We start from the raw sequence: 16,710 nt of genomic DNA, 5'->3' as shown, positions 1-16,710 counted from the left end.
AGAACTCGTTGCTATATATAGTATCTTGCTAAAAAAAATAACTTTTTGAAAAAAAAGGAATTATTTCCGGTTCTCGTTTGGCAAACCGAACGATCGTTTTAGGACAAAAGGAGTATTTAATACCAAAAAAGTACACGTATTCTAAATGTAAGCAATTCGTTTGTTTGATAATTTATGTACTAATTCACTTACATAATAAATACTAGTTTTTTTCCCTAATTCTTAGTACAAATGTTTTTGTATAATCATTCTAGCATTGGTTATTCTGAATTTTTTTTGATTGAAGTGCGTGTAGGATGTACCTCAGTAACACTGGCTACTATGCAGTATTTTATGTGTAGCGTGTGAAAATAAACAGAAGAATAAACTTGTTACTACTAAATGAAATTACTAGGAAATTATTGCAAACCAAGTCAGCTACCCAAGTCAATATAATCGTTCTATGCCGATAAAAAAAAAATATAATCGTTCTACCCGTCAGCTTTACCAAAACCATCCATTAATATCACCCAATCCCCTAGGACCTCTATCACCAAGTATAACACAACTGCAACTTATTTCGATCGTTGATCAAATGGAAATCCAAATCCACCCAACTGAAATGAGTCATGGGGAGAATGGCTCTAATGAGGAGGCTCTTCAGCGCCTTACATCGACCATCGTTCAGAAAATCGGTGAAGGTGCCCAGAAAACTGAATCATTCTTCTCTTCAGCTTGCATTTACAGGGTGCCCGAAGAGCTTTGTACGCTGAAGGAAAGCGCCTACACCCCTCGCCTCATCGCTATTGGCCCTCTTCACCGAGAAGACAAACACCTCCAAACACCCTTTCAACACGTCAAAATGAGCTACACAAATAACCTACTCTCTCGACTGACCACGGGAATGAAGGACCTGGAATTAGCAAAGCATACAAAGTTCACGGTGCTACAGGAATGTTTAGCGGAATTGAAGACATTGGTAGACGATGCAAAGAAATGCTACGCAGCAGAAGTTACACTGAATGAGGAAATGATGTTGGTCGATGGTTGTTTCATCCTCGAATTTCTCTACAGATGCTCCAATGGTACCTCAGAGGTAAGAAAAGATTAAAGCATCAGCTCTTTTATCAGGTTTTTTTTTGCTCGGCAGCTTTTTTAGCTGTTGACAGAACATAATCTTGTTTTTTCCCCCTTAATTGCTACTTTTGGCATCCTCTTTAAGTAGCTCAATTAAAATACTCGCGAACGTGATTTTAAAGATATGTGTGAGAAATCAATAAAAAAAAAAAAAGATTAGATAAGGCTTAATTTGAGCAATTTTTTATTGAACCATTTAATAAAAAACTGTTCAAATGAACTCCTTTCCAGTCATTTTTTTTTTTGCTGATTTCTCACGGGTACTCTTAAAATCACGTTCTGATCATATTGAGCTGCGGTTCAGATCATTAAAATTTGATCGAGAAATGGGAGAAATGGACATGTCCGCATTTTAACTAAAATGAGGACTCTCTCATGAGAAATCGACTGTATGTATATCGGGACGGTTCCGAAAACAACTATAAAAATATCTAGAAAAATATCACATAATTTTCGATCAAATTTTAATGATACAAGCCGCTCAATGTGATGAGAAAATGATTTTAAAGATTGCCACGAGAAATTAGCAAAAAAAAATGACCGGCAAGGATTTGATCCAAACAGTTTTGAACAGTTTTTTATTGAACAGTTCAAATATAAATTGCTCAAATAAAGTCTTTCCAGGTCTTTTTTTTTTCTAATTTCTTGTGGACACTCTTAAAATCATATTCTGTACATATTGAACGATTTTGATCATAAAAATTTGATCATAAACTATGAGATTAAGATTTCAGATGATTTTATAGATGTTCCCGAAACCTCTCTATGTGTGTGCGTGTGTGTGTGTTCTGAACATATTGAGTGGCTTGGATCATCGAAATTTGATCTGGAATGATGAGAAAAATAGATGTCTGCATTTTATTTAAAATAAGGACGTCCTTATCTAAAGGGGACTCATCATTTGAATTACTCATATATATCCTATGGATCACACACACACTGCGCACTTCCTCTAAGGGCGCCAGTAGATTAACAAAATGCAAAATTTGCTTCCTAGCCGTTGGATCTCAACAGCTCTCATCCAACGGGTCAGATAAAAGAAAGCACCTTGCGGGTATAAAACGGCATGGGTCTAGTAAATGAGCTCGCGGGTCAACTCCGGGTTATAACCCACGGATACCCTCCTTCCTCTGTACGCTTCCCAACTCAAACGGAGAGAGCAAGTGAGAAAGACGAATCGAAGAAGACGAAAACGACTGGAGAAGAATAAGATCGACTAAGAACAAGGTTTCTCTCTCTCTCTGTGTTATAACACGGATTCGACCCGCAAGCTCATTTACCTGACCCATGCCATTTTTTACCCGCAAGCTGCTTTCTTTTATTTGAGCCATTGGATGAGATCCAACGACGAGGAAGCAAACTCCGCATTTTGTTAATCTAAGGGCGCCCTTAGAGGAAATGCGTTGTGTGTGTGTATATATATATACATATAGAGAGAGAGAGAGTCTCCTTCCTATGAGGGCGTTCTTATTTTAAAAAAAATGCAGATGTTCTCTTTTTTCCCCTTTTCCGATCGAATTTCGATGATCTGAACCGCTTAATGTGATTTGAATGTAATTTTAAGGGTACACATCAGAAATCAGCAAAAAAAAGTGACTGGGAAGGACTTGATTGGAGCAGTTTTTATTTGAACCATTCGATAAGATGTAAACAAAAACTACTGGGATCAAACCATTTCCGGTCTTTTTTGTTTGCTGATTTCTCGCGAGTACCCTTAAAATCACGTTTTAAACATATTACGCGGCTCGAATCATGACAAATTGGTCAGAAAAAGGACGTCCTTAACTAAATTAAGGGCGCCCTTATTGGAAATTTTATGTATATGTAGACACACACACACAAATCTTCTTATACGGGCGTCCCATTTTTTCGATCGAATTTCGATGATTTGAGCCGCTCAATGTGTTTAGAATGTGATTTTAAGGGTATCCACAAGAAATTGACAAAAAAAAAATACTGGAAAGGGCTCGATCGGATCAATTTTTGATAAAAAAAAATGCTATTATAGTATTTTCATCAAAAAGTAAATCGATCAAGTCATTCCCGGTCTTTTTTTTTTTGCCGATTTCTTGTTGGTACCCTTCAAAATCACGTTTTGAACACATTGATCGAGCAACTCGGATCATCCAAATTCGATCGGAAAAAGAGAGAATAGGGGATGCTCGCAGTTTAAATAAAATGCGGATGCCCTTATAAGAAGAGGACTGACTATATATATATATATATATATATATATATATATATATATATATATATATATATATATATATATATATATAGTCCCCTGCCTATGAGGGCGCACTCATTTTAAATAAAATGCGGACGTCCCATTTTCTCCTATTTTCTGATCAAATTTCAATTATCCAAGCTGCTCTATGTGTTTAGAACGTGATTTTAAGAGTACCCGTGAGAAATCAGAAAAAAATAACCGGAAAGGGCTTGATTCGAGTAATTTTTATTTGACGAACATTGTTACCTTTTAGATTCCTCTCATCACAACGAAGCAATAATCCTCAAAAATTGACGAAAAATTAACGAATACGAAAAAAAATTGAATAAGGACAAAAAAAAACTACTTGGCTTATTTAGCCAAACAACCTATGAAATTTAATTAAACCAGATAAACCAGGCTATACAAATTGAATTAATGATTTTGCATTTCAAAAAGCAGGGACCAGAAACAGATCCAATTTTTACCGCTTTTACCGGCACCAAAGCGAAAAACGACATGGTACTCCTCGAGAACCAAATTCCTTTCATTGTGCTTGAGAAATTGTTCCAGCTCACGGTAGGTCGGATCCCGGATCGCCCCTACAAGGACCGGTCGCTCACCGATTATGTGTGGTGGTGCTATGCCGATAGGATGATGCCAGAGCGAAATTCCAACAACAGTGGTACCGCCAAAAGTAGTTGGTGTTCGTCCAGTGACTGTGTCCTTAGAGTTTTTGGTTGTACAACAGCAGCAGTAGCAGGAGAAGCAGCAGAAGAAGAAGAAGAGGAAGGAGAAGAAGAAGAAGGAGATGAAGAAGAAGAAGAAGTAGTAGTTCAAAGTGGTAAAAATATTGATCACCACCGTTGTACTGCCAAGTACTACCATCATATCCTCCATTACCTACATGATGGTTACCTTCCACCTCTTGATAAAGCAAATCAGATAAATTTTGATTTTAGAGGAATGCCTTCGGCATCAGCACTTGTCTATGCAGGAGTCAAGTTTGCTCCCGATACAGGAAACGATCTGTTCAAGTTCAAGTTCAGTGAACCTAAAGGCCGATTTCGGTGGTGTCATAGGGCTCGTTTCGAAATCCCACCACTCGCAATATACGACGACACGGAGTCATACCTCAGGAACCTCATTGCCCTTGAACAGTGCTGCGCAGGCGTTTCGCTGCACGTTTCGTCCTATGCGTTCGTAATGGACATGCTCGTTGACAATGAAAAAGACATCCAAGTGCTCGAAGAGGCCGGAGTCCTGAGAAACTATTTGGGTACCGCCGAGGATGCAGCCAATCTATTCAACAAGCTAGGCAATGAAATCATAGAAGGAGGATATTTCGCTGACACGTGCATCAGAGCCACCGAGTATAGCAAGCGTTTTTGGCCCAAGAATATGGCACACGTGAGACGCACGTATTTTAAATCTCCGTGGACGTTCATAGCTTTCTGTGTCGGCTTCATCGTTTTTATCATGGCAGTTCTCCAATTCGTCCACGATTTCCGGGTTAATAAATCAAGTGGGTGAAAAGGTGGGCGTGCATATTGATGGTGTAGTTGGAAGTACGTAGTAATATGTGTCTATAAGACTATAAGTAGTAGTGTGTTTGTGTGATGCATGTTTATTTGTGTGAGAGAGCGCGCTGTGAGATATCTCCCTTGGGGTTTCCATTTCCCTCATTGTTTATGTGTGTGATCAGATGCGCGCGTGTTGTATTACTATTATTTTGCATGTAGTAATGAGTGTTGTGTGAAAATTCTAATAGTAATCTCTTATTCCCATGAGGAATATCATCAACATTTTGAGATCATGTTTTCAAGTAGAATCTAAGGGAACATTGTTTTTGAATGTAATTAACCAATCTTATTGTTTAGCAGTTGTAATTAACCTGTTCAAACGCAACAGCTACGTATCCAAGTCCACGGAAAGATTTTGGAGTGGAATTGCGTGAGTTCAAAAGACCAGAAGTAGTAACACTCAACGAGAATTCCTTATCGAGAAATCAAATTTGTCAAGTTGGTAGTCTCATTTCTTTCCAGTGGAAATCAGAGGTCGAGTTTCACGGGAAGCAGGTTTGGGATTCAGGATTATGGAACTTGAATTCTGGTTACCACTGGGAAGAGAAATGAGACTACCAACTTGACAAGTTTGATTTCTCGATAAGGAATTCTTGTTGAGTGTTACTACTTCTGGTCTTTTGAACTCACGCAATTCAGCTCCAAAATCTTTCCATGGACTTGGATACGTATCTGTTACGCTTGAACAGGTTAATTACAACTGCTAAACAATCAGACTGGTTAATTACATTCAAAAACAATGTTCCCTTAGGCCCCGTTCAATTGTCAGGAAAGTACAGAAAATGATGGAAAAATCAACTTTTTCATAACTTCTGTAGTGTTCAGTTGGCAGGAAAGTAGTGGGAAACTTGTTTTTAAGTTTTCCTGCAAGATTTACTTTCTTGCAAAAGTGATCCGGCCAAAAGCACAGGATTTTGCATCACGGGAAAAGTTTTCTCTATTGTGGGGCCAAAATAATTGGCGGGTAAGAATAAAAGTGAATGACGCAAATATCAAAAAATACGAATTAGGTTCTTAGAAAGACACTTTGAGATTTACGTGAGCAACAACAATTTCGACTACTATTATGCTTTCTGAGATAATTGTTTTGGAAAAAGATTGGTAGTTTAATTTTTTTGGAAGTATTTATGTATCTTGTCATTGGTCTTCAATTTTGTTTTGCACTAACTAATTTTCAGTGAGTTTTTGCATCGGCAACTAATCAAGCACGGTTGTTTAATATTTATTTATTTAGTTATCATTTACTTATTTTTTAAACTTCATTTGTACGGTTGATTATCAGAAAATGTCAATTTAAATGGGGGATTTGCTTAACCATTCAGAATATAACAAATTGAATATGAAATTGCAAGTCAATTTTTTTATTTCATGTTAAGGCTTTGCATTAGATAAAATACATTTTCCGTATGTGTTAATTTTTAAAATATGATAGCCCATTATTTAGCTTTCAAAGTTACTTTTATTTAAAATTAGCCATGAGAATAAAAATAAAGAAGTTTCTCATAAGTGTCTTTTCTCGGCAAATGAACCACTAAACTTTAGTTTTCCTGCAAAAAAAAATGTTAAATGAACACTCACAAGAAAATAGATTTCTTTTTCCTTTATTTCACCTTACTTAACTTTTCCTGAGAATAACTTTCCGATACAACATTCCTGGCAACTGAACGGAGCCTTAGATTCTACTTGAAAACATGATCACAAAATGTTGATGATATTCCTCATGGGAGTAAGAGATTACTATTAGAATTTTCACACAACACTCATTACTACATGCAAAATAATAGTAATACAACACGCATCTGATCACACACATAAACAATGAGGGAAATGGAAACCCCCAAGGGAGATATCTCACAGCGCGCTCTCTCTCACACAAATAAACATGCATCACACAAACACACTACTACTTATAGTCTTATATATACACATATTACTATGTATTTCCAACTACACCATCAATATGCACGCCCAGCTTTTCACCCCATGAATCGATCCCTTTGCCATGATGAAATGATTTTGGTTGATAAAAAGAATTAGCTAAAAACTATTTGGCAGTTCTTCATTTCTACTTTCAAGTTTGAACAAGCAAGTGACGTAGAAGGTTCCTTGAAACTTCCATCTCAGATGCAAACATTCAAATTCAAACTAAAGAATGATCCAGAAATAACCTAACAGAAATAATGAAGCATAGCAAACCATGTACAGTACGAAAGGATCTTTTTTGTCATGCAGTACAATAGGATTGACTGAAGCTTTTGTACAAAAGAAAAATGCTCCAACATCTCTCAAACTAACAAGCCACTTACTCACATTTTAAAGTGATCTATAATACATACTCAACAAGATACTTAAGGTAACTTTTCACAAGGGGATCATATAAAGCATGCAACCACTCTCTCCCTCTCTCAAGCAACAACTAAACCATTGGGAGCTACAACAGCGGCCTGCTGAGAATTAGTGGCTGCAACCGGAGGTGACGGCCTCATTTTGTCATCCTTTTCGGTATCTGATGAAGGTGGTGGTGGGGGTGGAGGATTCCTGTGGGGTGGTGGATTATGCTTTAGTTTCACGAGTATATGGCGCATCCTTGAAAGATTGGTTGGCTTAACCTGGTTTGGGGCCCTGGATCACAACAATGGAAGGCTGCTTTGGTTTCTCCTTCTTTCCCTCTTTTCTATTGTCGGTACTTCGTTGGGGATGAGCTCTGCAATTGCTTTCCAGTAACTCTTGTTAGCTTCTCCGTGGAATGTCTCTTGTTTTTCCAAAAACAGCTGCAATATTGATCCAAGTCAGGAAAACAAAGATGTGGCATGGGCTTACATTTCAAGATTTGATTATACTCCCTCCGTCCCATAATATTTGTCCGGTCCGCAAAACGGAGACTATAAAATAATGCATTTCTTTCAAAAAAAAATTCAAAGATGTGGCATGTTGCATGTTGCATGGTGCTGAGGTCAATGCTCCGACAGGTATGTAGAGTAGCCAATCTGCATATTCTTTGTATAACCATATTCTCACAGCGAATTCAGTCACCAAGTAGATTTTGATTATTTGATGAAGTCTTTGTGGCGTTCAATCTCTGATGTAGAAGGCCAGCTAAAAAAAAAAACACAGGTACATTTACGTACTAACAATATGCCATCAAATTGTACTCTAGCGAGCCGAAATAAATGCCCAATTTCTACAGCTCCGAGTTCATTTCACCACAAGACATACATTCCTAAGATCCAAAGTGAAGCTAATCACCATGGATGTTGAATCAATGGAGTAATTTCTCTACGTCGCCTATTCGCTTGGTGACATAAAAACTGCTTTTAAAATTCTCTTTGTAAACTAACGTTTCCTCATACGCTACAAGATTAAAGAACACAATCTATTCCATTTGACCCGATTAGCTAGCATATACAATATTTGGCATTTTTCTTAGATGAGATTTTTTTTGGCAGCAGGGAATCCACCCTAAAATTGAAGCCACAGATATAACGCCCCAGGCAGACCACTGGCCCAATACCTTTATTTTGATCCACAAGTCACACCACATGGCCCAAAAGCTTAAGCACAAGGTACTAGTAGTAGCCCACAAGGTTTGTTATATGCACAAAATCATCCATGTAGACTTCCGATGTGGGACGGGGTGTTACAATCTTCTTAACTTTATAGCCTCGCGCCCTTGCGAGGGGTTGAGCACTATAATCACCAATACAAATCAAACCAACAACCAAATCAAACCAAACTCCAAGGCCCACATGGTCGTGTACATAGATGGCTTTGATACCACCTATAACGCCGCAGGCAGACCATTGGCCCAATACCTTTATTTTGATCCACAAGCCACACCACATGGCCCAAAAACTTAAGCACAAGGTACTAGTAGTAGCCCACAAAGTTTGTTATATGCCCAAGATCATCCATGTAGACTTTCGATATGGGACGGGGTGTTACACTAGCAATAAGGTCTTAAAGTACGTTAGAAGGCCAAAATAGGTGGTTCAGGCCTAGAGAGAGAGCTGAAAGGGCCTCCTTGCTGACAAAAAGGCCTATCTCCACTAGTAGAGGCATATATGTGGTCAAACCTGAACCAAGAAAAGACCTGACAATAACTAAAAATATTGGAAGGTCTAAACCAAGAAAAGACCTGCGCAATGAAATAAAAAGGCCTTCACCTCTGCAGAAAAAGGCCTGGGAAAACTTTAATAGGGCCTACTCAATAACTGATAGACCTTGGCCGAACATTTTAGAGGTGCATGTTCAGCCTTTGAAGGACTTTCCTCTACTTAGCCCTTCCCACAACCACGATGTTTTTATGTCAGCCAAGTGAATAACACTCGCTTTTGATGTGCCCCACAAATCCAACGTGGGCGTGATTCTACAGCTTTAAGGCCTATAGTTGGCCTATGCTTGTAATGCCTATTGGCAGGTCGGACAACGCAAAAAAGGCCTTCATTAATCGGGGGAGGAGGGGGATCTCCAATCACAAATGAATCGTGATCAAGCCCTGGAGTATCATCGTTTTCCTCCTCTTCATGTTGTCCCTCTTGTTCTAGAACGACTGCAACATGCAATTCAGTGCTGTGTATAGGGCTGACGACAGGCCTGGATTGTTCCTGACCTGCATCAATGATCTGTTCATCGCCCAGGGCTGAATCTGCAGGTGGTAGCCCTTCAGAGACTTGAGAAAGCTTCTGAGAGGAGAGAATAGGCTGATCTTGCCTCATGATTGGACTTTCCATGTTCTGGCTTATCTCGAGTTTGAAATCTCGTTCCCCTTGCCCCAAAACAGGCCTATTTTTTTGCTCCTCTAGGCCTGGAAATAGCTTTCCATCTAGAAGTTTTTGAAAAACTCTTGAATGTTGGCTGCTACATTCAGGCTTGAGAATATTGTTGTGATCATCCTGATGTTTATCATCCAAGCCTTGTCATTGTTCAGGAATCCTTGAAGGCTTGGACTGAGAATCTTGCCCCCCGAGTGTAATTCCATGGCCTTCTTGCCCCCCAAGTGCAGTGTTTTCAGGAGTTAAGGCCTGAGAGAAGCTTGGAGGCCTGGTGACCTTGTTTGAAGTTTGTTTAGACACATTTAGGCTTGAAGTTGAGCCTAAAGTGTCAAACCGTGATATCGGTGATGGAGTAGGAGTTGACAACTTACCCTTGAGTTTAGCCATCGCTTTATCAATGGCCTTGGTGGAGTTGATAATGGCCTTGTTGGATTCTTCTAACCTATGCAAACATACATCCAAGGGATCAATAAACTCTTGTGAGAGTTCTTCGTTGGATGCAACGGTACAAGACTGAATGTTGATGTTTTGTTCAACTTGGCCTCCAAAGGTCTGAGTATGAGGATCACCAAAGAAACCATTTTGGAATTCAGGCTGTAAGGGCAGGCCTGAACTCATGACACTTGCATAGCCATGTGACTTAGCATTAAGAAGATAGGCTACCTCATCGCGTAATTGGCATTCCTCATCTTCAAGTCTGCCAATTTCGTCTTCAAGCCATCTAACTGCATCGTTGTAGTAATGATGTGCATCGAGAAACCAACCCTCCATAGGATTGTGTCGATACTTCTCCATGTTGAGATGGTTGATCTCATCTTCAAGTTCGTCGACCTTATCCTTGCGCCAACTAATTTCTTCTTCAAGACGCCGATTCTCAATATCTAATTCAACGTATTGAATCGACATGAATCAGTGTGATCATACCCTTTGAAACGATTGGGGTCCCACTGGGCGTGCCAAAATGTTTCTTCCGAAAATGTAAAAATTGGCCTAGGAACAGTGAGTAGTGCAGGTCCAGGCCTAATGCGGGCGTGCCAGGACTGGATTGCAGTCCAAATTCGTATCAAGGCCTGGATGCCTCATCCCAGGACTGGATTACAGTCCAAATTCGTGCTAAGGCCTGAATGCCTCAGATCTGGCTTCGTATTGAGCGATTGCGTACGACCTAAGGGGTGAGGCCGTATGTGGTTCGTGGTTTGCTTTGTCAGGATAAGGACTTAGTATTTCCTAATCGATGTAAAAAATGGAAAGAAAAAGAAAACAGGACTGAACGATAAGGTAAATGAACTTCATTAACGATTTAACGAAGTTTAGGTACAATGAATGAAAGGAAATAAAATCTAGTCTGTGCTAGATTGAACGGGAAGATAAAATACTTTGTGGGAAAGTAAAGATAATTGAAAGATAATTTGCATAAGCGCTGGGCTTCTATGGTCGGAGACCTAAAGATAAAAATAGTTGAAAGATAATTGAAATGTAAATTAGATAAGCCGTGGGCTTAATGGTCGTGGACCTTTGCCAAGGCCTTCAATTCTGGTATTTATAAGCAATGCTTCCAGGCCTTGAGCTGCTTCCACAGGCCTTCATGCATGGCTGCCATGTGGCCTTCTAGCAGAGGCTTAGGCTTGAGCAGCTTCGAAATGCTCCAATGAAGGGTTGTTCTTTGACCAAAACGTGCTATTCACTCCAAGAAAATGGCCAAGGCTTGAAAAATCCTCATTTTCTGCATAAAACTTTGTAAAAGAGCAAAAGAAATTTCAGCATCCAGGTCTTTGAGCTGCTTCATCACTCAAGCTACTGCTTGATTGGACATCCTCTGGGCCCACCACTGTTGAAGACCAATACTTCTCCAGGCCTTCCTACCATTTTATTGGTCATCTATCTCTTGTGGGCCCTTAAATCCTCTAATCTTGATTCCTTATGAAAGAAGAATCGAGAAACAAAAGATTAACTAGGCCTAAATGAGCTACTTGTGTGCAGCTTGCTTAGGTCTGCATCAGTCATTCACCAATAGCTCTAAGGGCTGCATGTACGCCACCTGTTCTTGGCTTTGCTTTATGCTGAAGGATGGGGTCCACTAAGACCTTGAGCTGTTTGTAAGCAGCTTACCCAGGTCTGCCAAACAAGAACATTCTAGGCCTTTGAGCTGCTTTGGTGCATGGATGCTTGTAAAAAATGGATGTTTGGGCCCACCAAGGCCAAAAACGCAGGCATGGTTGAGCTGCTTGTGAGCAGCTTATGTGATGTTAGAGAGAACCTTCTAGACCTTTGAGCTGCTCATAAGCAACTTGGCTCTTGCGCTGCTTGAGCAGCTTGCTAGGAAGAAGCTTCTAGGCCTTTGAGTTGCTTGTGAGCAGCTTGCTTCCCAAGCATGACTAAACAGCTTATATGGCCTTCTTGACTTGATCAGTTTTACGCCTAAATAAATTCGAAAAACTGGGCCCAGACTTGAAAAATAAATCTTGGCCTTATTGGGCTAAATAGGCCTAAAAAACTAGTCCGAGCTTTGATTAGTTGGGCCAAGGCTTGAAAATGGGCCCAGATCTGAAAATCAATTTGGGTCTTGACTAATTAAGCCATGCTCCAAATATTAATGCGGCCTAATTAATTTTCAAACTCTCTCCTGCCCTTCCAAACTCAATTTGGCCAAATTGTTGCCACTTTAAATTCTACCAAAGGCCTAATTCAATCAAGGCCTAATTCTACCAAGCCCTGATAAGCCTTGCGAGCCCAAGCCTGGAGAAAAAACCCAGTCTTTACCTGATTTGGACCTACTAGAAGGCCTTATTGTTTCTAAGAACTGGCCTAGGCCTAGATAAAACTCTCAGACTTAGTGGGTCGACCCAAGTCTTCGGCCAATCTTGGGCTTGGGCTTGTGATAACGAAATCTTAGGCATAAATTTGGCCCAGGCCTTTGAAAACTCAACTCGATCAGTGGCGTTCAAATCAGCCTGATTTCGTGGATGACCAATCATGAGGCTTCTCAAGGCCTGAGACCTTCATTCAAGGCCTTCTTCTAACCAACAAATTGATTTTCTGAATTTTGGCAAAAAATGAGTGTAAATAGCTACTCAGACCAAAGCTGATAAGAAGTTAACTCAAAAAAGAAAACAGTACAAGAGCATGAGAATATAATATCAAAATCACAACTGCCGAGCAAAAAATAAATATCAAAATCACAACCCAACATAGGTGGGCGAGCATTCGCCCATAAGATATGAAGTCTAGCCAAGGACATGAGAATATAGGATTCCCAGAATGCAGCAGCACGCTTAGTGGGGCCCATTCTGGGATCTCACAAAAATAGGAAAAAAATATTCATAAATTTTAAAATATTTATCTATGTTCCCCTGTAAAAAATCAGTTCGAACGGATATCGGTAAGTATGTTTTCAACATTCGTAGGGACAAAATTGCTCTGTATTTTTGTGGGACCCAATCCATGTGGTGGCCTATGTATGGTGAGTGTAGACTTTACAAATGTATATACTCCTTCCATCCTACAATATAGTTCATCACGAAAAGACGTAAACTTGTAAATTAAAAATAATCACTTTTCGTGCATAATTTCTAAATTCTTTTACACTAAATCAAAGGACTAGTTTGGCTAACATACACTTCACTCTTGTACGAGTATGTAACGACCCTCAATTTTGGTCCGTAAAAGTTTCGTTAAGTATTTGAATTTTATTTAAATTACTTATTTTTCTCTTGAGTGGCTATATGATTTCTTGTTAAATCTTCGTCATAGTTAGATTTTGGTCATTTGTTGACTCTCGACTAGAAACCCTACTTGACCAAATTAATTAGATTCCAACCGATTTGCTTGGAGCAACCGAGCAACCGAACTTACCTAGTTGCTAGTTGAACCTTTTGGACCTTTTGAAACTTTTGAACCTTTTCTTTATCCATTGGTCCATAATGGTTAGGGTAATCTTTGTCCATTGGACAATAAGTTTTTCATTATTATATTTTGTTTAAAAGTACATGTAGTCTTTTCAAAACTTATTTTAAGTATGAAAGTACTCGTACTTCTTTTGTCCATTGGTCTTTAACCGCTAGGGAAATTACTATCCTTTGGGTAATAGCCCAAATCTTCCTACCAAGTACAAAGTTTCATTTTAATAATCAAGTATGGATTTCCCATGAGATTTTATGCATTAAAATATTGGGGTATATCTAAACTCTAGATTTCCAAGTACTTATACTTCTTTTGTCCTTTGGATAATAACCGTTAGGGAAATTAGTGACCCTTGAGTAATAGAACCCTTTGATTAAATAAAGTACCGATGTGACAAGGGAACCTTCCAATAAAGTTGATTTGACTTGTACTTTATTATTATTTAAATGGGGAGAATCCTAGCCTTTTTATTTAATTGGGGTACTTGGTACCACACTTATATTTAATATAGGGCTTTTGTCACATGCTTTAAAAGGACACTTTGATTATTTTAATATAAAAGTTTCCTTTTAACTATTGTCTAATGGATAATAAAAGTTAGGGGATTTATTGTCCATTGGGTAAAAAAGTTATTCTTTCACCAAGTACATGGGTTCATTAAAATAATATTTTTCTTAAACCCCATGTGATGAAAGTACTCATTATTTTATTATTAAAAGTACTTAGTAACCTTGTAGCCTTTAAAGCCTAAATTTTCCAAAGTACCTTTTTATTATTTTGTATTGGGGTTTTATACCCAATTGGATTTGTTTAATGGGAGGTGTGATCTACCTAGATTACAAAGTACCCTAGTTTATTTATCTTGTGCCTATTTGGCTTTTTGTTTATTGATTTTTAGATTTGGAAGAATCTTGTACTAGGTACTTTGTATTTATTCTTTCTTGTTTATAGTACATAAGTATATATATATATATATATATATATGTGTACCTTTGCAAGTGAGAGAGAGAGAGAGGAGAGAGAGGCCGAGAGAGGGAGAGAGGAGAGTGTAGGGGGATGAAAACAATTGACGCTTCGGATCAACTGGATTGCAACGGCTTATTCGTGCCTCTTCACCGGAACCCTAGCTCGACGTCTGAACCCTAATCTGCAAAATAGACAGGGGGTGAGTGCACCTTTGCCTCTCGTGGCAAAGGCCCTCCGATGCCTTTGTTAGTATCACGTACTAAGAACAAAAACCCTAATTATCAGTAGGAAAGCAATAATAATGCAGTCTATTGCGTACCTCTTTCCTCTAGGTTCACCTCATATTTATAGATCTCGTGTATGCTTGTTTCCCAAGCATCCCTGTTTCCATAGGACTCCCAACTCGTATAGGAAACCAAGGATATCAAGGACTCTCGTTTCCTTTATCAGTTTAATGGAAAAGAGTCCTTTTTAGGATTCCTTTCCTTTACTGGCCGAACATCCCATTCTCATTGGGTATCTTTCTCAGATCCTTTATTCATGGGATCTTATTCCTTTAATGGAATAACAACACTCTGGATTCTTCCAGAATGTTCCCCATGTTTCAACAATTAATTTGGGGTTGTTTCCTTGTTTGGCAATCTCGTTGCCGATCAGGCTGCCTGGACCAATGACTTCATATGTAATCTGGTCCAAGCAGTAATAAGAATGTCACTATGTGCCGAACAGCTTAGTTTCACGCCACTGGCTTCACTTGCCATTGACCTTTAACTAGTCGAACAGACTTCACAGATCAATGACTTTCCATGCTACTGATCCGTACTTCCGTTCACCATACTGCCCGGCGATGAATCCCGTCGTATTCACCTTGCACTCCTAAACATCACGTGTTCGGCGACTAAATGTCTCTGCTCGGGAACACCTCCCTACAATTGCTCCCCAGCTTCATGTATTTACCACTGTTCGGGGGCAATATATGACGCTTTTAGAAACAGAATTTTTACTACGACCAGACTCTTCTGATCCCATGCAGCCATAATTTCAATATCTCATTGATGTATTTTGGCGCCTCCGTCACTATACCATCTCGAGGTAATGACTCCACGTGGTGCTCATCGTACGCTTTTCATTTAATGTGATCTGCCACTCTGTTCAAACGACGTCAATACGCCGTTTAGTTAGAACCCTTTTCCCCGTTACTTTTCCTGTAACGGCGTAAGAGGGGACGCTTCGTCTCCGTTTCTCCCTCTTAAACCCCAAAAAAGGGGTCATTTGGGTTTTTACCCAAAAACACTCGAACTTTCTTTGAGACTTTCCCTCTAAGCTTTTCTGCCATCGCCGCCTTCTGAAAACCCGATCGCGTTTCAGGAAATCGTCACGGTTCCCTTGTAAGATTCTCGTTCTTAACTCTATTTTCTCTGCTTAGGTTTTCCATCTGAGATTTCATTCTCGAATTTGTAGATCACTTCTAGGGTTTCAGTCTCGTCCAGTCGTATTTTTATACTTCCTTCGAGTATATCCATGGTGGATGAACACGATAACCTTCCTAAACCCGGTAAATTTAGGAAATTATGCGAGACCCCTTCTGCCATGACAGCATTTAGGAGGGATTACAACGTTCCAGAAAATGTTGGTCTCGAACTCGCCCCTCTAGGGGCAGATAGGGACGGTGGCTCTTGGGATAGAATGTGTATCCCAATCGTAGCCATCGTCGAAGGCGGGGTCCGTTTCCCCCTTCATCCACTCCTTCGTCAAATCCTGAGTTGGTACCGTCTCACTCCAATGCAAGTGTCAACAAATGTGTTTAGGTTGATAATGGGGGTAGTTGCTTTGAATAGGATTCTAGGCACCCAGCTGGGGATCTGGGATATTCAGTGGTGGTACAGCATTGTACTTAACCCTGATTATAACACATACTATTTCAAAGTAAGAAGGGCAGAAAAGCGCCTCGTGCTGAACCTGCCAGATTCTGCTCGGGACCATGAGGTTGATTTTCTCTATGTCACTGGAGCTTTCGAACCTCTAGGAGAGGATGGTCAAGTGGTGGGGCTCCACTGCCCCCACATATGGGGCTACCCACGTAATACTCCTCATTTTCCTAATTCTGAAAGTTTCTGTTTACTGCTTTCTCGTAGCGTTTCCTTATGTCTTATTTATTTTAACA

At 39.6% G+C, this 16,710-nt stretch overlaps 1 protein-coding gene across 1 annotated transcript; it reads left to right on the top strand.

Annotated features, from left to right (window-relative positions):
• The first annotated feature begins 4,144 nt into the window (after positions 1-4,144).
• Positions 4,145-5,460, top strand: LOC131327921 (putative UPF0481 protein At3g02645). The gene is made up of 2 exons (XM_058361040.1): positions 4,145-4,850; positions 5,237-5,460. The coding sequence occupies exons 1-2, from the start codon at positions 4,292-4,294 to the stop codon at positions 5,458-5,460; spliced, it is 783 nt and encodes a 260-aa protein (XP_058217023.1). The 5' UTR covers positions 4,145-4,291.
• The last annotated feature ends 11,250 nt before the right edge of the window (positions 5,461-16,710 follow it).

The sequence above is a fragment of the Rhododendron vialii genome, chromosome 5a (assembly GCF_030253575.1).
Source record: "Rhododendron vialii isolate Sample 1 chromosome 5a, ASM3025357v1".
Classification (NCBI taxonomy): domain Eukaryota; kingdom Viridiplantae; phylum Streptophyta; class Magnoliopsida; order Ericales; family Ericaceae; genus Rhododendron; species Rhododendron vialii.
Note: the sequence above shows the minus strand (reverse complement) of the source record. Positions and strands in the feature narration are given on the sequence as shown.